Below are 25,029 nucleotides of genomic sequence, written 5' to 3' on the forward strand. Positions count from 1 at the left end.
ACGTGCACAAGAGAATGTGTGTTGGACATTTCTCTCACTGCTAGCACTTCTCTGTAACCCAGAATGCTGAGGTTAGCAGTCAGCGGGTGGCTGGAGCGCGGGCTCGTTCTAGATGCCTCCACTTCCCTCTGGTCGTCAAGGTTTATTTACTTCTGCTATCAAACACGCACACACCCACACGCCGACGCACACTCGCGCATACACACTGCGTTACCCTGGATACACCGAAGGTTCAGTCAATGACTTTGTGCTAAATTTCTGCCACACAGTCGTAGACTGCTCCCAGCCATGCATGTCTCCGTACTCCATCATTAACTGTTAATTTCAGCCTGCAGGCTTCCACAAAGATTCGAAGAGGAATAAGTGGTGTGATTTTGTATATTTAACATGCACTGAAGGCAATCTGGAAATTAAACTAGGCATTCTCAGAGATCATAGCGGGCCGATCATGATGCTTTGAAAAGGAAATTATTATGCCTGTTATCAAAAGGAAACATTTATGCCTTTGTAACTGAAACATTGTTATTTTAGTGTCACACTGACAAAGTATATTTTCCTATTACTATTTGTGAATGCCTTTTTTGGCCTTTAAACCTAGATGATGAAGTGCCATTGAGAGGAATACATTTTTTTTGCTACAGTTGCACTTCAGTTTATTTTCAGAGGGTTAAAAGCACAATTTCCACAATATTTAGAAAATTATATTGTAAAATGTCACCACATTTCTAACTCTGTACAGAGTTCTGTACAGGTTTACCTCTTTCTTATTATTCTCCGCCACTGAGTGGGGCAGGCATTATGTTTTCGGGCTGGCCGTCTGTCCATCGATCCAAACAGGGTCAAGTCTGAAATAGTTTTCCTTCAATAGCTTCCTTCATGCTTGATGTATATTTTAAGGGCATACAAAAGACTAACAAGAAGGACTAGACACACACATACAGTATATAACGAAAATGTCATAACATACAGTGATATTATTTTTGCCATATTGCCAACCCCTTTTGGATGATTATAGACAATGTAATAGGTTAAACATGTAAAATAATAAACATGTACATTGATGATGCATGAAGGTTGGTTAGTGGTGGTATAAATGACAAAAAAAAAAATCTGGTCAATATAGTATTTTATGCATTACACTGTCTCTTTATATAACATTAATCCATTTTGGTGATCCGTACAGTTGTACTATAGTGCTTCATAGAGTCTGAGGGTTTACTCGGCTAAGAAAACTTAAATGGAAGCTCACATGAAATAGTAAGTCAGTTTGTTTTACTGAATAAAACCATCTGGGTGTTGACCAGACTAATGTTTTTATCTTGACCTTAGCAGACAAGCGCAATTAGATTGTAAAGCTCAACTGCCTAATCAAGCTTCAGATCTTCTATGATGCGTGAGTAATCAGAGCAAAATGAACGATTGCCTGTAATTCGTCTTTCTTCAGTGTGCATAGCGGGACATAGGGATGGGTATCGTTAAGGTTATAACGGTATTATTACTCTTACCGATACTGCTTATCGATTCGGTACTTTAACGGTATTCTTATCGGTACTTTGCGTTGGCACGTCCTTCATCCCACTGATCACATTGGCCTTTTCAACACCATACCAAGAAGGAATTAATGTGCCACTGAGATAACTTCTGGAGAGAGCGGTATATTTGGGGTTGAGTGCCTTGCACATATCCCCACAGTAAAAAAAAAAAATGATTTGTTATATTATCATTGTTAAATTATTGTGTTGCTGTTTATTGCATTGTGGAATGATGGGACTAATATACAACCCTTTTATAATACTACTATATCCTAAAAATTAATACAGTTATATACAGTGTATACTGACAGACTGTTACCTAAAACAGTTGGACTCCATTGTTGCAAAGTGATGTAGGTCTTTCACTATGAACTTGCTCGAGGCTAAATGGCACACATTCACCCTCTCCTCAGGCGTCTTCCCACTAGCTTCCCACTAGCTTCCCACTAGCTTCCAGCATGAATTTGGGCTTGTCTTTGCCTTGGACTAGGGGTATTAGGAGGAATGGGTTGGTTCATTGTAGCTGCAGCTTTAAAAATAATAATAATAAATAAATAAATAAATAAATGCAGAATGCAGCTAAACAATCAGCTGTGACTAATGTTTACGTTTGATCAGGAACCCATGTTCACATGATTTAGTTCACTTTGTGTGAGCTTAAACGTTATACAGGTTTGGAACAAAAAGGTGTGTGTATTTCATCATTACAAATTAATTTCTGGGTAAGCTCTACACTATAATTCCTACATAAGCATAGTTTATTAGTATACATCTATTTGTAAACGCACCAGTGTGAAGGCATTTTTTAGCGTTTAAGATTTTATCTACTGCAAATAAAAACACTCTAAAGATTTATATGTAGGTAATTTTTAAAGTAACTGAAAGTGACGTGCATTGAATAGCCTAAATGTTAGCATCCTGATTTATTTCTTTATTTGGGATTTTAAAAACAAGTAGAAAATACGTTGAACACGTAATGTCATTTCACCCAAATGAAATCAACCTCATTTCAACGTAAGGTAAGCAAACCAATTAGGGCAATTTTTACATTTATTTAAAATGGCGTGAACAACGTTGATTCAACATGACTTTAATGTTGGATCAACGTCAGAGATGAGCGTTGTTTCGATGCCTCGATTATGCTAGGATTATATATCATTGTTATTTGGGAAGGCTGCCTGAAATAGATGAGGCAACCAGAGACGAGCTAAGCTAGGCAGTTGAAAACTCCACATTTCTCTGTCTGCACATGCTGCACTTTTGAAAAATGCTTTGACTGATCGCTTGTGTTTCCACCCTTACAAGCAAAAATCTTGTTGCACTTGTGGCAGCGCGCATTGTCTGCATCAACTCTAGTGAAGTGTTACCACACTTTTGAACGTTTGGTTCTCTCTGCCATCGTCACACTATGTATTAATCGGGAGCTTTTGTGTTGTGCGTGTGCACGTTCGCAGTTGTACGTGTCAGACGTGAGATCTCACTTCTGCATTGCGAATAACAACAATGCAGACGAATGTCTTAATGTTATCACAAATTATAAATGGTCGGTGAGATAAAATCTGCAAGATAAAGTTTATTTAGCAATTTAATAATAGGAAATGTATTTTCTTAAGTACCGAAAGCAGAACAAATAACGTCGGAGCTTATCGGTACTACGGTCTTTCATAGTTTAGCACCGGGGCCAGTTTAATACCGGGTTTCGTTACCCAAACAGCTGTGTTTTTTTAATGCTCCATTATTTATACAGCCTTGTAGCTCAAATTTCATTACAGTCAGATGTTCTTCATGCGGTCTACTCGTCTAGTGAGCAGAGAAGAATGCCATTTGAGTATTTCCACCATGCCTTCTATTGTGGTCTGTTTATGAGTTGTCAAGTGCTCAGCGTGTTTATGCTCCTGTGGGGGCTTGTCTCATGTGGCTGTAGGTCAGTGGGCTTTATGGTGATGGTAATAGCATATGCTCAGATATTTCTCTATGTAGTTTGAGCAAGTGGGTGATGCGGGCAGGGTGCCATACCACATCGCTATATGGGACACAACAGCAGCGATCTTCTTATATTATCTTCAGATATTTTCTATCACGTCAAAGCGCCTTCAGTCACCCACTTATTCATGCCTACCTCTTAGCTTTTTTATTATTTAGCTGGCTGTGTTTCACAGAGCAACTTAAAGTAGCTCATTTGCACTGACCTCGATCGAGGACTGAGTGGCAGATTGTTGAGATACATGATTCACTGGTGCAGTGCTTTAATCCGAAGTAACCTACAGTTGAGATACAGTCCAGTCATAAAGATCGCTGTTGTCACATATTTAACCAGCCTCTGCGTCACCGGCTGCTGCACACCTTGAGGTAATGACTCGGGAGAGTGTCACCGACACATTATTTGCTTGCCGATATCAGCTATGTAGAGGTGTGTATTTTAATTTTCACAGGTCATATACAGACAAAATTACCAAGTCTTTTTTGTTCCTAGTGGTTAATCACAACTTGATGAAACCCATTGTGTTTTGTGCCCTTGGCAAAACTTATTGACAGCCATTTCTTTAGCAATACTTGAAAACACAGACTTGTTCTCTCTTCTGTCTACATGTGTTTAAAGTTGAGGAAGTGTTGCTTTGTGCAGGTGAAATGAAAAGCTCATTGAAACATTATTAACTTTTAATAAATACTCCATTTGGACCCAACGCGTGGAAGGCGGCTTCTCTCAGACTAAGCTTATTTCATCAGCCGAATAAACTTTATTTGATCATATACCCTGGTAATGCATGCTCTTTATTATAATCTGACTATCCAAATATCATGATATATTTACGTACTTGTGGTGAGAACGCATGGAAATTAAGCTTATTCAGGAAAATGAAGTAAACCAGTAGAAAGGTAAATTAAAAAAAAGAGAAAAGAACAAAACAGCCATTAGGAGTTCACAAATCTTGGTCATGTAAATGGTAAATAAATGGTCCACACTTATATAGCGCTTTTAGCCAAAGTGCTTTACACTGTGTCTCATTCACCCATTCACACACACAGACTCACAGAGCTGCCATGCAAGGTGCTAGCTTGCCATCGGGAGCAACTTGGGGTTCAGTGTCTTACCCAAGGACACTTCAGTATGTAGAGTCATGTGGGCCGGGAATCAAACCTCCAACCCTACGATTAGTGGACAACCCGCTATACCACCTGAGCCACAACCGCTCATGTGCAACAGTTTTGCATCAAGTTCTGTGAACGTTCCTTTGTTTTTCACCATCATGGTAGAAACAAGACTTTTAAATCCCCACTTTTCCTTTATAGCCTACTGGTAAACCTCCTTCCATGATACATTTACGAGGCCTCATTTTCTGTGAACTGTCACTAGTGTGGGATTGAAGAGCGTGTTTGTGTCACATAGACCAGCACAGAAATGTGTTTTGACAGCCTGGGAATGAAATTAGCCCCTCACTCTGTAACAGTGGATATTACTCAATTTTAAGAACAATCCTGAATTTTTTTGTAAAATATGTTAGTTAAAATACTAGCTTGCATTTTTTTTGTACAAATATCAAAATAGTAAATACTACAGGTGAACATATTTTATTAAATTTTTTCCCCTGAAGTTCAGTGGAAACGCACTTTAAGTGATTAGGGACCCCATCAGACATGTACTAGTTTTACTAGCTTTAGTTCAATACCTTTCCTGCTGAGCTACCTCAGCTCCTATCATTTAGCGAATAACAGTATATTTTTACTAGTGAGGATAACAGTGATGCATTACAGGAAGCCATTAGCAAAACTATAAACATTGTAATTTAAAACACTTTGGGTAATAGGTTGAGATGACATCAACCTATCAATTGAGATCAACTGTATATTTAAAGCAAAAAGATACCAGCTAAACCCAGATCATCCTCACGTTTTGGCCACAAAGGTATGCTTTGTGTATCCCTTAATAATCAATGGTATATTAACCCTTTTCTGTAAAATGCACTCACCATCCACTAAGAACACACATACCTGTGCTCATTTATGCAGTTATCCAATCAGCCAATCATGTGGCAGCAGCACAATGCATAACATCATGCGGATACAGGTCAAGAGCTTCCGTCAATGTTCATATCACACGTGAGAATGGGGAAAAGTGTGATCTCTGTGACTTTAACCATGGCATGGTTGATGGTACCAGGAAGGCTATAGTAACTTATATAATCACACTATACAACCGTAGTGAGCAGAAAAGCATCTCCGCATGCACAAAACATTATCTCTTGAGGTGGATGGGCTACAACAGTAGAAGACCACATCATGTTCCACTCCTGTTCGCCAAAAACATAAATCGGAGGCTATCAAAGACTCACCCAAATTGGACATTTGAAAATAAAACAAAAAACACAAAACCATCTGCTCTTTTTCCAGTCTTCAGCTTTTCAGTTTGAGTGAGTCTGTGCCTATGATCGCCTCAGATGCTTTTTCTTGGCGGACGGGAGTGGAACTTGAATAGCATCTTCTGCTGTTGTAGCCCATCTATCACAAAGTTTGAAGCATTCTGGGATGCTTTTCTGCTCACCACAGGTGTAAAGAGTACTTAATTGAGATACTATAGACTTCTGTCAGCTCAGACCAGTCTAGTCACTTTCCTCTGATCTCTCGCATCAACAAGGGGTTTCACACAGGATGTTTTTTGTTTTTTCGCACCATTATATGTTAACTATAGAGACTGTTGTGTGTGTTTGAAAATCCCAGGAAGTCTGTAGTTTCTGAAACACTCACACAAGCCCATCTGGAACCAATAACCATAACCAAGTCACAGAGATCACAATTTTTCCCCATTCTGATGCTTGAGGTGAACATTAACTGTAGCTCTTTAGCTGTATCTGCATGATTTTACGCACTGTGCTGCTGCCACATGGTTGGCTGATTGGATAACTGCATAAATGAGCAGGTACAAGTGTTCCTATTCAAGAACGTATATTCTTATTTATATAGGTATTTTTCTTACAGAGAATTTGGACAAGTTTTATGAAAGTCTAATAATGTTTGAAGACATAACATTGTGTCCTAGTCTAGTAGGAGGATCTTAAGTAGTTTTAAGTGTTTATCAGTTCTGAAGATTTTATGAGGCTGGCACTCTAAAAGAGATTATCTAAGGGGTAGTCTGGTCTGACTGTCTTTCCAATGCCTTGCAGCACTCCTCGGTGTGTGAGCTTTGCAGTTAAGACGATTTATTTGACTGATCACAACTGACAAACAAGCTCTTAATCCCTGCCGTCAAAACTCTGCTGGAATTGTACTTAATTGCACTTACTATGGAACTTTGAAGAGAAGAGCAGTAGTGCATGACAGTATTTATATATACATTTTATTCGTATATATTTTATACTCTTCGGTGTATTGTGGTTGAATCTATATGCAAATTGGTGGTCTTTGCTGAAAACACTGAACAGGGCTGATTATTATGTTTTGTATTATTATTGTTATTATTATTTATTATTGTATATTATTTCCTCTCGTTAATGTCACAGATAACGCTGCATTGTGTGTCCTCAGCTGTGCCTATGATGCTCAAAGGACAAGCTTGGCTCATAAATCACTGGGCTCTGCTCATGCATGCTGGTGATAGCAGCTGCACAGAGTATATCCCCTGATGGCCATGTCACCATTCCATATGTAGCTGACATATATACAGCTGCATATCATAAGGATGTGTTGAATAGATTTGACCATGACTAGTTTAGGAGCTTTTGCTTTGAGTGAAGCCTGTTGTCTTTTTTTAGGCTTGAAATTTACATGGTCTCATTATTCATGACACACTTTACACTGTTAAGGGGGTTCAGATGAAACTGTGCAACATCAAACAAGGTCTTAATGATTTCTTATGCTAATGATTTAAAGGAGAAGATAACCCAGTACGAAATCCAATTGATGGAACAAACATTTCTGTACATAATCATGAAGTGTTATGGGAGATAAAAATAGTGTTGGCATAACATAAAAAGATGAAGCTGCAGATTTGTTGTTAAATCATAGTCATGCTGTCATGGTCGGACTTCCACTGAACATCCCACCGAATGGTTGAAGAATTTATTTTCAGAGAAGAATTGCTGTCAAGGATTACATCCTTTAGCTTTGGCAGTACCTCGTGATTGAGTTGTATTTAACATGTGCCGGCCGGTTGTGTGGCTAGCTCCCCCTGTTTCCCAGCATCCTCCTGTTTCCTGCCACTGTCCTGCTGTCAGTATTGCCTGTGTGCAATTGGCTCAGCACTGTGAAGGCTTTGCATTTTTCTCAGGAGCTGCTGAAGCATTCACATTCAGCCATGAATGCCCATTAGCTGTGGAAGCGAGCAGCGTGCCAGTCACCTCCCCCTCAGCACTCTGTGTGTCCTGATGTTGTTGTGACAGCACTTTCGGCAACATGTACAGCCGAAACGCAGACCTGCCTGGCTTTCTGCTCCAGTGGGTCACACAGTCCTCTGGCAACACTAATGAGTTGGTTGGACATGCTCCATGTTATATATCTCTCTATATCCAACACGCTTTCAAGATGGCAAAAGCACATGAATTTGCACCAATCAACTTGTGAATTGTTACAAGTTCTGAACAGTTAGTGTGAAAACTGCGGTTAGCAGCCTTAGCTTTTCTTGCCTCATTTGCACAAGACCTAATTAATCTGCTCTTGCTTCTATGAATACTTTTTAAAAATATTTTCTGGGTTACTTATTAAAGACATGGTTACCAGTGCACTTTTGATGTTAGGAAATGGGTCTAGGGCTGGGAATTAAATAACAATCACTCAATGCTAATCCTTGATAGATAGATCACTCATTTTAGAAAGGAAAATGGATAGAAAACTCGAGAGGCATATCTTTTTAAATAGCTTGAAAAATAGGCTAATATTACCTAAAATAATGTTTACATTTTACTTACTTTTACTTATCCTACAATTAAGGAACAGTAGCGTTTGAGTTAATAATCTAATAAGAGTACAAGTAATCGCATGTAAGAAAAGAATAGAATCAATATAGGCTGTATTATAATTTCTTGGACCTTTTGTTAGTAGACAATGTTGAACTAAACCTTCTGAAATTGAACTAAGATCATTTTTCATTTTAGTGTTAACAAAACAACAAATGAAAATATTTCAGCTGTGTAATTCTGCGAACAGCTTCTTCTTCTTCTTCTTCTTCTTCTTCTTCTTCTCTGTTCTCTATTTGGGCTAGGTGTTTCCACCAATTGGCGTAATCTGACCATAGACTTAATGTAGGTTTTAGATCCCATTTTAAGTCTCGACTGAAGAAACTTAACTTAAAATGAGGGTTTTTCGTATATTCAGATGCAGGCTGAATGAGAGCGAGGTGGCAAAATTGTAAACCAGTCTTGATCAGCGAGAACTAGATTAATGAAAATAAAATACATTTATCTATTTATTTATAAGATACATTTAATGAAAATAAGATATATTTATCTTAATTGATTCTTAGAAAACACAAACCTTCATCTTAAATATTGTTTAAAAAAGATTTTGTTTGGACAGTAGGAGTGGGGAGTAATTAATTAGCATGGTTTATGTTTATTTATTTATTTATTTATACAAATGTATATATCTTTATATTACTTTTAGATGTTCCCCACCCCCTAGCTTTGTAGCAAATAAATGGCATATAGATTCCAAGTATAATTATCAAGTAATTCATCATCTGACTTGCTTAATTAAAGATGTTGTTTTCATAAGTTTAAATTGCCATCCACATTAAATAAAATCCATAAGTAACAGTAAGTTCAATAATCAGTAAATCTCCCTCTACTTCTGGCTATCTCTTACTACTCTTACTGTTTTTTTTCCTTTACAGTCAACAAACATAAGCCATGGATTGAGACGACGTATCACGGCATCGTGACAGAAAATGATGACAAAGTTCTGCTGGACCCTCCACTGATAGCACTGGATAAAGATGCCCCGTTGCGTTATGCAGGTAACAGGAGACTTCTCGCATCATTATCATGTCTGAACCTTCTCTGTCTAGTCATAACATCTCTGATCTTCATAAACTTCAGGGTTCATAGTGTTGCATAAATGTCTAAAAGCAGTCTAAAAACACTTTGTATATATGTTCTACACATATATACATTCTCCCTGTGTATAGGAGGTCAAGGCTTCACATTAAAACAAATGACACTGGACATCTTTATAACTACACAATTTGTTGTGTAATCTGATAATCTAGTGAGTTTCAGTCAGTGGCGGGGGTGGGTGGGGGGGATTTTGGATTAAACTGAAGGCAGAATGTTTGAGGAGATCATTTGGAGCACTTTGTTTACCTTTGGATAAATGTATATGGCTTTGATCATGTGCTTAGACCTTTACTTGGAGAGCTTTCTCTGTGTGTCTGTGCAACCTTGTAAAATGCCTCCGAGGTGAAATATCTTCTTCATTTTTGTTTTATTGCAACAGACCTGCAATTTGAAATCCTAATCACCAAGAGCAGCTGTAATGTGCCTGTTATTAGTTTTGCAAATGCGTTCAATAGCTTTTTGCTCACAGGTTAAACAGGTTATATTTCTCAGAACAATAAAGGCAGCTGCTTTGCAGGACCAATCTTTGCTGTGTTCTCTGATGGTTACTCATTGCCGTATGTTTTCTTATGAGACAAATACATGATATTTAATCACATTTTTGTAATTGTCCGGTAGCTTTTCTATCTTAACGGTCAATGACATTTGCTTCTGAGGTGTCTCGCCTTGTGTATTTGTGAGGCACAGTGAAAGAGGACGTACAGTGCTAGCTTTAGCGTACGCCTCTCATAATCACTGGGAGATTTACTTTGGCCTCATTTCAAAGCCCTTTAAGCACAGAATGCTCTGTTTTCTCGCCAAGCCCTATTGCCAGGCCTCGGAGTTATCTCAGGCTTCTAACAGTCTAGTCTTCAGTGTCACATGAATTGCTCATCGAAAGTGTACATTCTCTTGAGTGTAGTGTTATGCTGTAAGTCTTGATGGTTTTTGTTTTGTTTTGTTTTTACAGATGGACAGTCCATCTAAACTGTAATCTAAAGAAGGGAAGGAAAATGCACGAAGTCTGATTGAGGCATCACTAGCTGATTGTTTACGCGAAAAAAGCTTAAATTATTATAATGAATGAATGTCACACAAATAGCAGCAAATGGCTTTCAGTGAACCTACTAATTCAACACCAATTGAATTCAGTCTATAAACTCACCAGTTATCCAGTTAAGCATTGGGTTTGGTTTTGTATACTGTTTGATTAATAATATTCAATGCACACATCCCCTTATGACTCCTTCCAACATAACATTGGTTCAGATTCCTCAAGTCTCTGGAATTGGACTCTCTGTATTGGAGAGATTGTCACTGTTCTTCCAAAAGATGTTCCCTCGAGTTGGTGTTTTAATGTTGGTGCTGGAGAGCACTGTCGAACAGATCACTCCAAAATCTTGCGTAGGTATTCAGTTGGGTTGTGACTGCAAAGGTCATAGAACAGGATTTTATCACAATATCACAATACAACCGTTTCACCACAGGGTAAAGGTGATCGGTCAGAATATTCAGTTTCGCATTGATTTGTCATGACCTTCCCTCTAAGGCAGGGGTGTCCAATCTTATCCGCAAAGGGCCAGTGTGGGTGCAGGTTTTCATTCCAACCAAGCAGGAGCCACACCTGATTCCACCTGTTTAATCAGTTGATCTTGGCTTTCAATAGACTTGGGTGTGGCTTCTGCTTGGTTGTAATGAAAACCTGCACCCACACCGGCCCTTTCCGGATAAGATTGGACACCCCTGCTCTAAGGAGTCAAGTGAAACCAAACTATGTCGGAAAAATGCCCCTTTACCAGATAGATTTTTCTTGAATTTGTCTGTATATACAAACTAGCCAGCTATATGTCACAATGACGACTGTTGAGGTGGGGCGAATCAACAAGCTTCAAGTATTCATTTGCACTGCAGGTACGAGTCCAGTCGAGGCTTTTTAGGCATACTGACAGTGGTGCTATATGGAACTATTTCAGAGCCACAGCTCTTTCAGTTTCCAATATAGCCTGTGACTCATCGACAGCAAGTTCTTATTAACTTTAAGGGCATCGAGTTTTTCTCTCTGTCATCCCAGAGCTGAAAGTCAAATAAAGCATGTAAGTCCATAACAAGATGGCCTTTGGTACAGGCAGCCTACATTTTTATTTATTTATTTATTTTTTAAATCACATCTGTCTTTTACCTGAACTAGCGTGGCTGAGAGCGAGCCAAGGAGAAAAGCTTATAATGCTTTAATCTGTTGAGAAATGGAGGACTGCAGAGAGTGGTCTTGGCTGTACAATGGATGAGCGAAGCTGGTTATTAGAGCTGACGAGGCGCAAAGCTGCTCCTGCGTGACTTGCTCTGAACTGCAGCTTTGGATAGAAAATTCATCTTTAATTGATGTGAAAACTGTGTGGGCATCTTTACCAGTCTGAGGCAGTGGTGGGGCAAACATGGATATCAGCAGGCATGTAAGCAGAACAAACTTAAACGATGGTGCAAAGGACTGGCAGAACAAATGTCATCTCTGCTTTTCTGATTTAGTTAGTACATGTTAGTAATTTATACAGTTTCAGTGGGACTGCTGCTAGAATTGGAACTTTTATATGACGAACACTGATAATGGAAGTGATAGAAACAGCGAAACGTCCCAGTCCCAGCACAGTTCTAGTGAATATAAGTCTCTTGGAATGCCACTCGTCCAATCAAATTAGTGGACCAGAACTAACTGTTATTACTACAGTTAGCGACATCATCAGCGGACATCGCAAACGATACTTTTCATGAATATAACTTCTGATTGAAAATATGAAAGCCAGTCAGGTAAAGATGAAAAGGAAGAAGCAAACCTAATTTCACCAGAGACACCTGTAATGGGAACGAACAAATTATTGTGAGCTAGCTAAGCCAGCTACCCGACAGGATATTGGTGAGTGTGGCTTCTTCAGGATCTGTTTCTGTTCATTGAGCGCAGAAATTTGATTATTTGGCCATATTGTGTTTGAAATGTCAATTATTTATCAAATATTTGTACATAAGCAGTATCACACTTGCACAGTTGTGCTGTTATACTGAATATCGGCACAGCTGTGATTACCTGCAGCCGACTTATAATCATGCTGATATTCAATGTAATCGCACTCTTGCAATATTACTTAGTCATATATTTAATTGACGCTGTTGCCTGGTCTTTTAATCCTTTTGTTTCCTTTCTCTGTAAATTTGTGCACATGTGTATATATATATATATATATATATATATATATATATATATATATATATATATATATATATATATATATCAGGGCATGAAAGAACTTCTAAATCTGCATCTTGCAAGAACTAAAAGCTCGCCGTCAAGAAAATAAAATAAAATAAAAGTCCTGCGTATGTAGAAATGTGATGCTCTCTGTCATTCTTGCCCTTCTTTCTTTGTAAAATCTTCTCTGAATCTCTTCTTTTCTCTGACTGACTCAGCTTTATCTTCTCTTCCTTCCTGTAGAAAGTTTTGAAGTGACCTTCACCAAAGAAGGTGATGAGAGGCTCTTTCTACTGCCTTGTATTTATTTGTTTTCATTTTGTATTATATTGTTTTATTAACCCACTAACGCAAAAGGCATCTGCACTTCACACAGAAACTCCCGCCATGCTCTATAATGCCACTTCTCTTTAGTGGTTCGGTTTACTTTTTTTCCTCACCCTCAAATTATTTGGTAAAATAAATATAATAACTGGATGAAAAGTTTCCCCTGGGGTTAAGTGAATGTAGAAATATCAATGCATGAGACATCCACTGTAGTTTACAGATGCCAGCTGTACTTCAGCTCATGATGGTGTTAAAGTTAAACAAACAAATATGTACATGCATATACACTACAATTCGACCGAACATGTCTGATTCATTTCTGGAACCCATATCATTTGGTGTATTGTTAGACTTATTTCTGAAGTAAAAAGGTATTTTGTGTGATGTACTTGGGGCTGGATACGGAATATCTGTACCCACCTGTTAAAGATTTTTCAGTGAGGAAATATCAAGTGAACAGTTTACACTGACAAGAGAAAGTTAGCTTCTGTTAGGTTTGTTGGTGTGTGATAACGTTGGGATTCAGCAGTTTGCACCTAAATTAGCATTTATTAGCTATCGTTCGCCATCATTCACCGCCATAATGATCTGTATGTATACATAGTACTTTATTCTCTATGGGTTTCTTAAATGAGGCCTTAAAAGTTCAAGATTTTTATTTGTCACATACACAGTTATATACAGTATATAACTTACAAGGAGATGAAAACCTGGCCTACTCCTCCTTAGACTGTGCATTCAAATAACTAAATAAAAAATCTGAAATGATTAAGGAATAATAAAAAATATTCACTGCAACGTTTCAACTTGAAACTCTGACAGGTCTAGGGCCGATTCTTCTCAAGCGAATCCGGTCATCCATGGGGAAAAAAGGCAGAAAAGCCATGCATGTCAGTTGAGAGGAGGGTGGAACTGTCTGTATATATAATTAGAACAAAACTGTCAATAAAAAGTCTCATTTGGGTATCAGTTATGAATCCAAGGTATCGAATCGGTATTGGAATTGAAAAACTTTCATTCGATACCCAGCCCTAAATGTATACAACATGTTTTGTTTAAAATAAGTATACATTTTAAACAAATAGTGTATGCATATACACATTACTCCCAAATTTATTTAAAATGTTAGTGGCTGCTGTTTGATGTGGATGTCGTGCAAGTCAATATTTCTAAACCCTGCTCTCATCCAGTGGTTTTAGTTTCACCACTTCTTTTCACTTTTATCATATTGTACTTTTTATTTTTTATTTTTTTTAAAGCTGTGAGAGAGACAACATTGCACAGGAAGACTTCTTTCACATTATTAATGATTATTAAAGCAGTTTATTGAGTTATCTATAAGAAAGGGTTTTTATTGATATTTGGGTTTTTTTTTGTTTTTTGTTCTCTGTGTGCTTTTTTTTTTGTTTTGTTTTTTTTGTTTTAAGGTCTTGAACTGGTATTTCTGAAACGGAGCTGGACCTTTTATGTTCTACCTCGTCATCAGGATATCAACTGTTATTATAACTGTTTAACTTTGTTTTCTTTTCTGTTTATTCTTACTAAAACCAGCAAGCGGGGTTATTGTTATACATATATGAATGCAGTGGGGATAAAATGGCCAATACATGACGATTCACTGTTTTGTTTGATTTTCTTTCTGTCCTTTTTTCTTTTATAACAAGTGTTCCTGTGGAATGCCTGTCAACATTCTGGGTTTCTTTCTGCATGACTGGATGCAATGTGACCAAGTGGCTTGGACGAGACACTCAGCCTCACCCTTTTAACTCCCCCAACCCTCCCTCCCCCCGCTAAATACTCACCCATTCTACAGTGCTTCTGGCTTCCTCCACAGACCCCAAAGTACCAACCCCTTTGGCTGCCAAAACAACTTTGGCTGTTCTTATTTTATTGTGGTGTGCTGTTTGTTTTCGCCATGGGTTTATTTTTTTATATCGTGTACAGCAGTTGGTGTTTGTCTCAGTGGAGGTCTAGACTGAGCCATTGTGTTTTGCCCTTTTCTCACCGTGTCCAGGGGAGATTTGCGGCTTCCGTATTCATGGCCAGAATGTTCCGTTTGAGGCGGTGATGTTGGACAAGTCCACAGGCGAAGGAGTGATCCGGGCCAAGGACAAGCTGGACTGTGAGCTCCAGAAGGAGCACACATTCACCATCCAGGCCTATGACTGTGGAGAGGGACCCGACGGAGCCAACATGAAGAAATCTCACAAGTAAGTAACCGATGTGATGTGATGTGACGTTTAGCCAATATCACATCAGTTCACATTTTAATATTATGTCAGATGGTCTGCAAAAAAATTGTCAGATGTCACTGTCGAATGAAAATGGGCAAAAAAATATGATTTGTTTTTAGAAAATATCAAAATGTGACCACGTGAAGGTTTTCCATAGGTTTACGCATACTGATGCATGAATACCTCAGTACTTATCTCTGTCTGCCTGTCTTTGTTTTCAGACCTGCTCTAGACAGGTGATTAACTGTGTACAATAATAAAACTGGTGACTCAGCATTGCCTCCTTGCTCAACCCCAATCAATTATCAATCATCTATCAATAAATCCTGCATCATTGGTGGCCCTGCTTCCTCCTGGCAGCAGTCCATTTGGCACTGACTTTTTGTTCTCCTCCAGGGCAACCGTTCATATCCAAGTGAACGACATGAATGAGTACTCACCCGTGTTCAAGGAGAAGTCGTACAAGGCTACGGTCATCGAGGGCAAAGCATACGACAGCATCCTGAAGGTGGATGCAGTGGATGCTGACTGTTCCTTCCAGTTCAGTCAGATTTGCAGCTATGAGATCGTCACCCCTGATGTGCCCTTCACCATTGACAAGGACGGTAAGATGAGGGAGGTGCAGCATGCGCTTGGCCAAAAAAAAACACAGCTTATTTTTAGAGCACAGAATTGCCTGAAATGCTTTATTATTTCTTTTGCTGAAGGTGAACCTTGACTAATTAATGTCAACAGCTCTTAGACGATTTTCACGATTTCGTTTTTTTGGGGGGGTTTTTTTTTCACAGGCAACATCAAGAACACTGAGAAGCTGAACTACAGTAAGGAGCGTGCGTACAAGTTGACAGTGACCGCTTTCGACTGTGGGAAGAACCGTGCCTCAGAGGACGTCCTCGTCAAAATCAACGTCAAACCAACCTGCAAACCAAGCTGGCAGGGTATTAAAGTCCTCCGTGTCTTATACATAGAACATACTGAGCCTTATTTGAAACTGCTTACTCTAGACTGATTGGCAATTCCTAAGAATTAATTAGTGTTTGTGGCTTTGTGCTGCTTTAGGAGTGACAGTCTGCTTAATTAGTGTGGAGTGTTTGCTGCATAACACAATGGTTGGACTCTGTATTGTAGAGGGCACGCTGTCACATAGGATTCTCACTACTCATAATGAATACCTTCATCAATCCATCATGAATAAGCAAGGCTTTACAGTATATTCCAAAGAACTTAACATATCTTGTATGTGTCTTATTCCTAAGGCTTTAATAAGAGAATTGAGTACGAGCCTGGCACAGGAAGCCTAGCGCTGTTCCCTAGCATTCGTCTGGAGACCTGCGAGGAACCGATCACCTCCATCCAGGCCAGCATCGAGCTGGAGACCAACCACATCGGCAAGGGTTGTGACCGAGACACGTACTCTGAGAAATCCCTGCACCGTCTGTGTGGTGAGTCACAGCAATTTGTTAATGCTGTGTGAGTCATACCGTTTTATTTATTCTGTGTTTAGACTGCTATAATATAAATAGACATGGTATATTTAAGGTGCACTTATGCTTTCACCTCACTGCTAGCATGTCAGTCAACTCTGAATCTTTCCAGTCAATAATTTCAAGATCTTGAAGGCTGCAATCTAACTGACTCACAGCACAAAGACAAAATGAAGTTTTTTAAACAGGATTTTATTTAAATAGGCATTAAATAATATGCCATTGTGTTGAAATCAGGTTATTGCTATAGACTTCTGCTAGTAAATTGTATGTTATTTAGTGCAGCCTACTTTTAAATGAACTCTTAAATGTGACCTTTACCTATCAACAGATGCTATTTAAGGCAACCCAGTGTAAAAGATTATTTGCCAACATATTCCATTTTTAGAAACATGAGCCTATCTAAAACACACCTGTAGAGTTATTCAGTAATATATGTGAGATTATATTTGTAGAAACAACTCAACGTGCCCACAACCAAAAGTACAAAGCTCTGTACACTATTTTGTGTTTGTTTAAACTAGAGCTGCAAGAACTAATCAGTAAATTTCAATAGTAAAACTAATGTAGTCATCCAACAGTTTTATGAACACACTGGTACACCACATCACTTCAGTAACACATGCTTGATGGAAAAGGTGGAGCATGTTACAACAGAGAAAACCGCCTTTAAAGTATGGGAAGCTATTCGAGTCAGTTGGATTGTAGTAGTTAAACAGTTTTTTCGACACAGTAGCACTAATAAACGCAGCATTGTTTAAGTTTGTTAGCGTGCACAATATATATTTTTAGCATATTGTGCGTCAACCATGCACACCCCTACTAAGTGGCCACCCTTTCGATTCACAGACGATCCTAAAAAAGGGTCGATTTACTGATTCCAGGCATTGAAAACACTGAAAACATAGAGCTTTGGAGTTGCTTAAATTTGCAGTTGCCGAAAATTATTCGCCTCGCAAATTTGTAAAATTAATTTTAAGATTTTATATATGTAAATAAATATTTTTGGCATTTTATGTATTTTTAAATATTCCATATAACTTACCAATTTTAATAGAATAGATTAATCGATTATCAAAATGATCAGTTGTTGCAGATCTATTTTAAACACAATGAGATGATTGTGAAACAGTAAGCATGTTTGTTTTTTCTTATGGAAAAAGTAGTCTAGTTTAGGGTTTAGGCATTATGATATTATGCTCGGCGGGTCAATATGTCGGTCTGCAGTTTTATAGGTCTAGAAACACATCCCTTATGCGTGTTCCCGCCTTTATAATGCAGAACTTGCCTTTGTAATGAACTGTGCTCTGTAGTTGATTTCAGTGAGATGTTGTGCTCTGTGGGTAATCTCTATGTTCTGGCTATATTCAGGTGCCAGTTCCGGCACCGTGGAGCTGCTGCCCTCTCCCAGCAGTGCCACCAACTGGACCGCAGGCCTGCCCACTGACAACGGCCACGACAGCGATCAGGTCTTTGAGTTCAATGGCACTCAGGCTGTGAAGGTTCCTGAAGGTATGGTGAGCACAAGCCTGAAGGAACCCTTCACCATCTCAGTGTGGATGAGGCACGGACCCGGTAGCCGGGAGAAAGAAACCATCCTCTGCAACTCTGATAAGACGGGTAATGTACAGTTCTGATGAGACTGGTGTTTGTCCTGTGTATACTTTAGCACTGATGTGTATTGTATGGCCTTAGATAATGTTTTGAGACTTAAGCTCCCGGTTACACCCCTGTAATTTACATAAGTTCATTATGTGACACACAACGTCACTAACAGCACTAACCCACAATTTGACAGCAAAAGGTTTAAAGGGTTCCACTACAAGGTGATCGTTAAAGCCTTGTCCCGTATTTGAGAAAATCTAGACAATGTTATCATCTGGCACGGGGCTTGTGTCCTTGTATACTGGAAGCAGCTGTACTGAGACCCAAGGGAAAACGGGACATTTGACTGGAGTGGTGAATGCCATTCCATCCTGTTGGCACAGAGCATTAGTTCACAAATAAGCCAGAAATATTCATTCAGTACCAAATGACACAGGAGTTAGTTGGTTATAAGAATGGTGTTAATACTGTGATTGGCTAAAGATAAAACCCAAAAAGTGTGATTATAAATATGTGCTTACAAATGTGTATATAATTGCTATAGACATGAGCATGTTGTCTGTGCTGCTGTCTTCCACAGAGATGAACAGACACCACTACTCCCTGTATGTGCACAACTGCCGTCTAGTGCTGCTCCTGCGCCAGGACCCGAGCGAGGCAGAGAACTACAAACCAGCAGAGTTCCACTGGAAACTCGACCAAGTAAGTCAACAAAAATGCTTTCGGTAACTGTTCACTTTTGCTTACGTGCCTTTGTGTTGTTTATGTACATGTATATAGTCCTACAGGTTAATAATAAACGGGATTCTTTGTTCAGAATGTAAATCTACAGTATGTGCCACACGGCCTGTCAATTTTCAAGGATGAGGAAAAAATATTTGAATGGCAGCGGATTTATACATCTGATACTAGAGAACTTAGGAATGTGAGAGAAAATGTCAAGAGAATTGCCAAATGTGAACTGTATTAGGATACTGACTTTTACACAAAGTATTTTAAGATTAATGAGCTGTGAAGTGTTTGGAAAATCTGAACATTATTTGTAGGCAGGATCTTGTGAATTTCCATAAATAGGAGCTTGCCGTTTTTAAATCTATGCAGAAACTTTTCCAGAAGTGAATGTTTTACCTAGGAATGATTCCGATCCTAGGAAAGAGAGCAATTGATCGAATCTTAAGAGGGATCGAAAAACTCCAAAGTATCAGAGAATCTTTTAACAGTCCGTAGGACGTTGACGTATTTCATTTGACAAGATTTTATTCAAAATGTTCTGACTTGGCACATAACAGTGTGAAAGCGAGAAGGAACAATAATAAATGAAAAGATTTGTTAACTTGTGCTATATTATGTTATGTATATACAATTATATTCTATTTTTTAAACATTTTGTGTTTTTATGATGTTCTGATCTGCTGTTTGCTCTCAGGTCTGTGATAAAGAATGGCACCACTATGTGCTTAACATCGAGTTCCCTGCCGTGTCTCTGTTTGTTGATGGAGCTTCCTTCGAGCCTTTCCTGGTCACAGAGGATTACCCTCTCCACGCCTCCAAGATTGAAACTCAGCTCACTATTGGTGCCTGCTGGCAAGGTACAGTCACTGGTATTATGATGTTTTGTTTTGTTTTTCTACTGTCAAAATAATTGCACCTCTCTAGAGGTGAAACTCTTCCATTTTTATTGTTGTGCTGTTGAGTTCAGATAGTTGGTGGATGCAGGTTGCGTCCATAAACTAGCTCACTAATATGCTTCTTGCTTGCCAAGTAGATGCAGTTTCTGAAATAAAATGTCAAAAATATGATCAGTCATGGGCTCCATGGAGTCAGATGTAGTCAAAATGCATGATCTTGTAAAAAAAAAACCTTTCCTAACTAAAGTGAGGCCTCGTCTTTCCCCACTCTTCTTGTCTTACCTCCACAGACTTCTCAGGACATGACAATGACACAGAGACAGGCTCAGAGCCTTTGACAGGTTGCCAAAAATCTTTCCCTAATCGCACGAATACGAGAGTTTGTTCATGAATTAACACCTCATACATGCAATCCTTGCACAGCTAAAAAAAAAATAGCTTGACTTGAGCTGTGTGAGAATTGGATGCACACACAGCTTCTGTTTGCATAACATTTCCAGCATGAGGCGATCCTGACCAGATGTTTTGGCACACATCCTGTCTGCTCTTATCTACTGTTCATTTTCTTTCTTTCTTTCTTTCTTTCTTTCTTTCTTTCTCTTTATCTACCAGCCAAGCATTTTAATTTTCCTGCAGATCAGGAGATGTGTTGAAAAAATATACACAGCAGATACAGCTTGCATGTCGAGTGTTTTGTATCTCTCATACTTACAGTGTTGCGCAGCATTGCCTGCTGTGTATTGCAGCGTTGTTTGTGCCAGCAGCACTTCTGCAGGTCTTAACTCCTGATATCTTGCTGAGTGGCCCTAATGTTACAGAGCTGTGTTGGAATATTTCAGCATATCAAATTACAGGCACAGCTCCTGCCTCAGCTCACAATCTCCTTCAAATGCACCTGTAATGGATGCAAGGTCATGAGCAACAAACGCATCACGTATAAGAGGACGGAAAGATAACGCGTACATGTGATTCAGCTTAGGAAAATCTGCTTCCTCTGGCACACACTAGCTATGCATGTCCAGAATAGTTTGTCATTTTGAAAGTTATTTTTATGTTTTATTTCACCCATTTTCATGTTCATTTCCATTCATTTTTCATTAAATTATCTCCATGATTCACAGTAATTACTCAACATGTGAAGGCAGAGCTGCATGAGGCTACAGGCCTGTATTCGTCTATTCATCTCTCTGTGTGGACCGGCAGAGCAGAGTGGCCATACTAACTTGCATGAATCATTTTTATATGAAAATGCAGAGCATGCTTGAGTTCCTGGATATTAAAAGGAAAAGACGACATGTTTTTTCACCATCTCGTTAGTTTATTCATTCACTCCATCTCGCCCCGGTTTATCCAGGTGGCAGCGCTCACATGGCCCAGTACTTCCGGGGCAATTTAGCTGGCCTCATGATCCGCACTGGGAAGCTGGAGAATAAGAAGGTGATCGACTGCCTGTACACGTGTAAGGAGGGTCTGGACGTGCAGCTCCCAGAGGAAGTGGCTTCTGCTGTGAAGGTGTGAGCTTTATACATGTCTGTTATCGATGTAGCGCAGCGGTAAAAATAGCTAAAGGACCTGACAAGAATAAGATTCTGGGTTCATTTAACATCACAAGCTAAATGCCAGAGAGTTGATTTTTTTCCAGGTGAATAGTTATGAGATAAATGAATAAATGTCAGTGAAATTAGATTTATTTGAAGGATTGGCTGTAGTGATTCAGTGAGTCTGACTCCTTACTTATTTGCAGGTGGACTTTAACCCCAATCAGTCATCTCTATCTCTGGAGGGAGATGATATCGAGAGCTTTGAGAAGGTCATGCAGCACATCTCCTACCTGAACTCCAGGCAGTTCCCCACACCAGGAATACGCCACCTGTGTCTCACCACCACCGTCAAGTCAGTATTCAGCATCTCTTCCGTTTTTTAACTCAGTGATTTTTGTTTTAAATAAACAAGTAAAAAAAAAAGGGCAAAAATAATTTTTATTATATTTGAATTTTTAGTCTAAATAGCATTTTATAACTTGACCTACTTCATAAGTTGACATTTTTCTTTCATTTCTTTTTTTCATGATTTGACCCTTAGGGTATAGTAAAGTACATCATGTGTGTATTTAGTGCAAGATCACGTTAATATTTTCCTTTGCTTCGGTGTGCTGTTCTGCTCAGGTGCTTTAACGAGGAGACGTGCATCTCGGTGCCTGATGCAGAAGGCTATGTGATGGTCCTTCAGCCAGAGGAGCCAAAGATCAGCCTGAGTGGAATCGACCACTTTGCACGTGGAGCAGCTGAGTTTGAGAGCACCGAGGGTGTGACGCTGTTCCCCGAACTACGTGTTGTCAGCACTATCACACGTGAGGTGGAGGCCGAGGCCGAAGGAGAGGACGAGCCCACGGGTATGTTACCACAGCCACCGAAAAAAAAGAGAGACAGAAACAGACTGAGAGATTGAAAGCGTGAGAGTAATTTAAAGGCTTTAGGGGTTTTTAGGAGAGAGGAATGGCAGAGTGAAAGCTGTGCCATCTGCCAGATCTGAGCTGATGGGTAGTGAGCATACATTAAGGAATATGTGCTAGAGGACAAGTCAAATTAAAGTAATGTTTTCAAAAGATTTCTGATGAACTCTAAGAGGGAAAAACCACTGACTGCGATGTTCTGGAAATAATTGATGTCTCTCTGTGGGACTTAAAGATGAATGATAGAAAAATAGCAGCAGAAGTCTAAAAGTATTTTTGTTGGCATGCATGTTTTTACATTTGTTAATAGTATTCCTTATTATCTCGGCTAGTATCAATTAGGAAAACTGTAGTAGATTACTTTTAACTAAATTTGACATAACGTTGTAAACGAGAGGGAAATCATAATGGATCTGTATCAATATGAAAATGTTTTTGGCAGTGCAAGAATCTGTGGTTTCTGAGGAGATCATGCATAACCTGGACACGTGTGAAGTGACTGTAGTTGGAGAAGATCTGGATGGAAACCACGAGAGTCTGGAGGTGGATTTGGCCCAGGTTCAGCAGAGAGGCCTGGAGATTAGCTCCTCCAACATGGGCATGGTCATCACTGGTGTGTTTTTCTCTCAAAAAAATGTATATTCCTTCTAAAAAAAATAAAAATAAATCGAATACAGATTGACAAGTGTTGACGAAAGGAAAATAATGGTCACGATATGAATTATTCTTCATAAGTTGGAATTTCTGCATGTTAAATCTAGTTTTCCAGCTGATGATTTGTTCTTGTCTGGGTTCAGGTGTAAACACCATGGCCAACTACGAGCAGGTCCTGCACCTCATTCGTTACAGGAACTGGCACACGGAGGCTTTGTTTGATAGGAAGTTCAAGCTGGTCTGCTCAGAACTCAATGGCCGGTACATCAGCAATGACTTCAAGGTCGAGGTAAGGTTAACCAAACACACTCTTCACAGTACTGCCTTTTCAGGCTGTTTGGATTATGAACAAAGAATCATATTCATACAATGTGTTTTCACTAGAATGTCCATGTCCTACAATTATGTCTGCAAATAAGCACTAGCTCCAGCTGAATTGGAATATAATGGTCTGTATAATACTGTCTGTGTGTGTTTTCTCTCAGGTCAGTGTGATTCACACAGCTAACCCAGTTGAGCATGCTAATAACGCCATGTATCAGCCTCAGTTTATCAACCAAGTCAAGCACGCCTCTGTGGACCTGTCTGGACACAACCTGGCCAACACACATCAAGCTTCAGGTATGGCTTAATCATCCCTGCGTCCTGCTCTCCTCCAATCCCTCCATCTGTTCACCATTTCTCTTCCACGCAGGCATTCAGAATGTTAACAGACTTCTCCATTACTCACAATGTGGGTCATAGATTATTATACTAATCTCTTATAACAGTTAATCCAAGACTCAAAAGAATAATCTTCTCATTTTCTTTTGAAAATTTTGTGTTTTTTTTTGTTGTTGTTTTTTTTTTTGCTGTGAGCTTTTATATATCTTAAGCGCAACTGGCAATCTGTGGCACATATGGAAAGGATTGTCTTTGCTTTCTTGTCATGGTGCACTTTGACAGATTATGCATCATGGATGGCTGTTTGTAACTCTAAAGTGGAAATTCATTATCCACTGTCCTCAATAGGCACAGATCACTGAAAGTTGTGAAGTGAAATGTGTCTAAACACATCTTCCTGTGCTCTGTCTCGTTCTGTCTTGGCTTACAGTTGTCCCCAGTGCTGCCACGATCGTCATCGTGGTGTGTGTAAGCTTCCTGGTGTTTATGATAATTCTGGGCGTATTCAGGATCCGTGCTGCTCACCAGCGCACCATGAGGGACCAGGAGAACGGCAAAGAGAACGAGATGGACTGGGACGACTCTGCCCTCACCATCACAGTCAACCCTATGGAGGTATATAGGTGACAGTAGATGCAACCGATTTAACCTTTGTGACTTGAGTAGATAATACTGTCTTTAATAGGTTGTTAAACATGTAACTGAATAGACGACGGTCTATGGGGGCAGTGGTGGCTTGACGGTTAAGGCTCTGGGTTACTGAACGGAAGGTCTGGGGTTCAAGCTGCCAGGCTGCCACTGTTGAGCCCTTGAGCAAGGCCCTTAACCCTCTCTGCTTCGGGGTGCTGTATCATGACTGACCCTGCGCTCTGACCCCAGCTTTCTGACATGCTGGGATATGCAAAGAAAAGAATTTCACTGTACTGTAATGTATATGTGATCAATAAAGACTCATCATTATCAATTGTAGCCAGCTAACAGCCATGCAAAAATATGTGCTTGAATGAATACAGCAAATGATTAAACTTATAAAAACAAAACTGATTATTAATACTAATGAACCCCTTTTATGGACATTTCTTGCTGAGAACTGAAGCATCAGCTGTCACTACTTTTACATTTCCAGCTAATTAGCCAGAACAGCATGAAGCCTGAATGTTTTTCTCTTTCATGCCAGGCTGTTGTTAT

The 25,029-nt window shown here is 39.3% G+C and overlaps 1 protein-coding gene across 4 annotated transcripts in view; it reads left to right on the forward strand.

Moving 5' to 3' along the window:
- The window catches only part of clstn1 (calsyntenin 1), a 40,757-nt gene that overhangs the window by 12,055 nt on the left and 3,673 nt on the right, over window positions 1-25,029 (forward strand). Inside the window, exons 2-18 of one of the 4 annotated variants that reach the window (XM_017486893.3) lie at window positions 9,355-9,477; window positions 13,038-13,067; window positions 15,136-15,331; window positions 15,752-15,960; window positions 16,144-16,293; window positions 16,612-16,797; window positions 18,211-18,459; window positions 19,025-19,146; window positions 19,871-20,033; window positions 20,363-20,413; window positions 21,427-21,584; window positions 21,817-21,965; window positions 22,238-22,464; window positions 22,967-23,137; window positions 23,322-23,467; window positions 23,664-23,799; window positions 24,272-24,456. In XM_017486893.3, the coding sequence (XP_017342382.2) occupies window positions 9,355-9,477; window positions 13,038-13,067; window positions 15,136-15,331; window positions 15,752-15,960; window positions 16,144-16,293; window positions 16,612-16,797; window positions 18,211-18,459; window positions 19,025-19,146; window positions 19,871-20,033; window positions 20,363-20,413; window positions 21,427-21,584; window positions 21,817-21,965; window positions 22,238-22,464; window positions 22,967-23,137; window positions 23,322-23,467; window positions 23,664-23,799; window positions 24,272-24,456 (2,651 nt within the window). The remainder of the gene's footprint in view (window positions 1-9,354; window positions 9,478-13,037; window positions 13,068-15,135; window positions 15,332-15,751; window positions 15,961-16,143; window positions 16,294-16,611; window positions 16,798-18,210; window positions 18,460-19,024; window positions 19,147-19,870; window positions 20,034-20,362; window positions 20,414-21,426; window positions 21,585-21,816; window positions 21,966-22,237; window positions 22,465-22,966; window positions 23,138-23,321; window positions 23,468-23,663; window positions 23,800-24,271; window positions 24,457-25,029) is intronic. The other 3 variants (XM_017486895.3, XM_017486894.3, XM_017486896.3) reach the window with 3 other exon arrangements.

Source organism: Ictalurus punctatus, chromosome 15 (genome assembly GCF_001660625.3).
Source record: "Ictalurus punctatus breed USDA103 chromosome 15, Coco_2.0, whole genome shotgun sequence".
Taxonomy (NCBI): domain Eukaryota; kingdom Metazoa; phylum Chordata; class Actinopteri; order Siluriformes; family Ictaluridae; genus Ictalurus; species Ictalurus punctatus.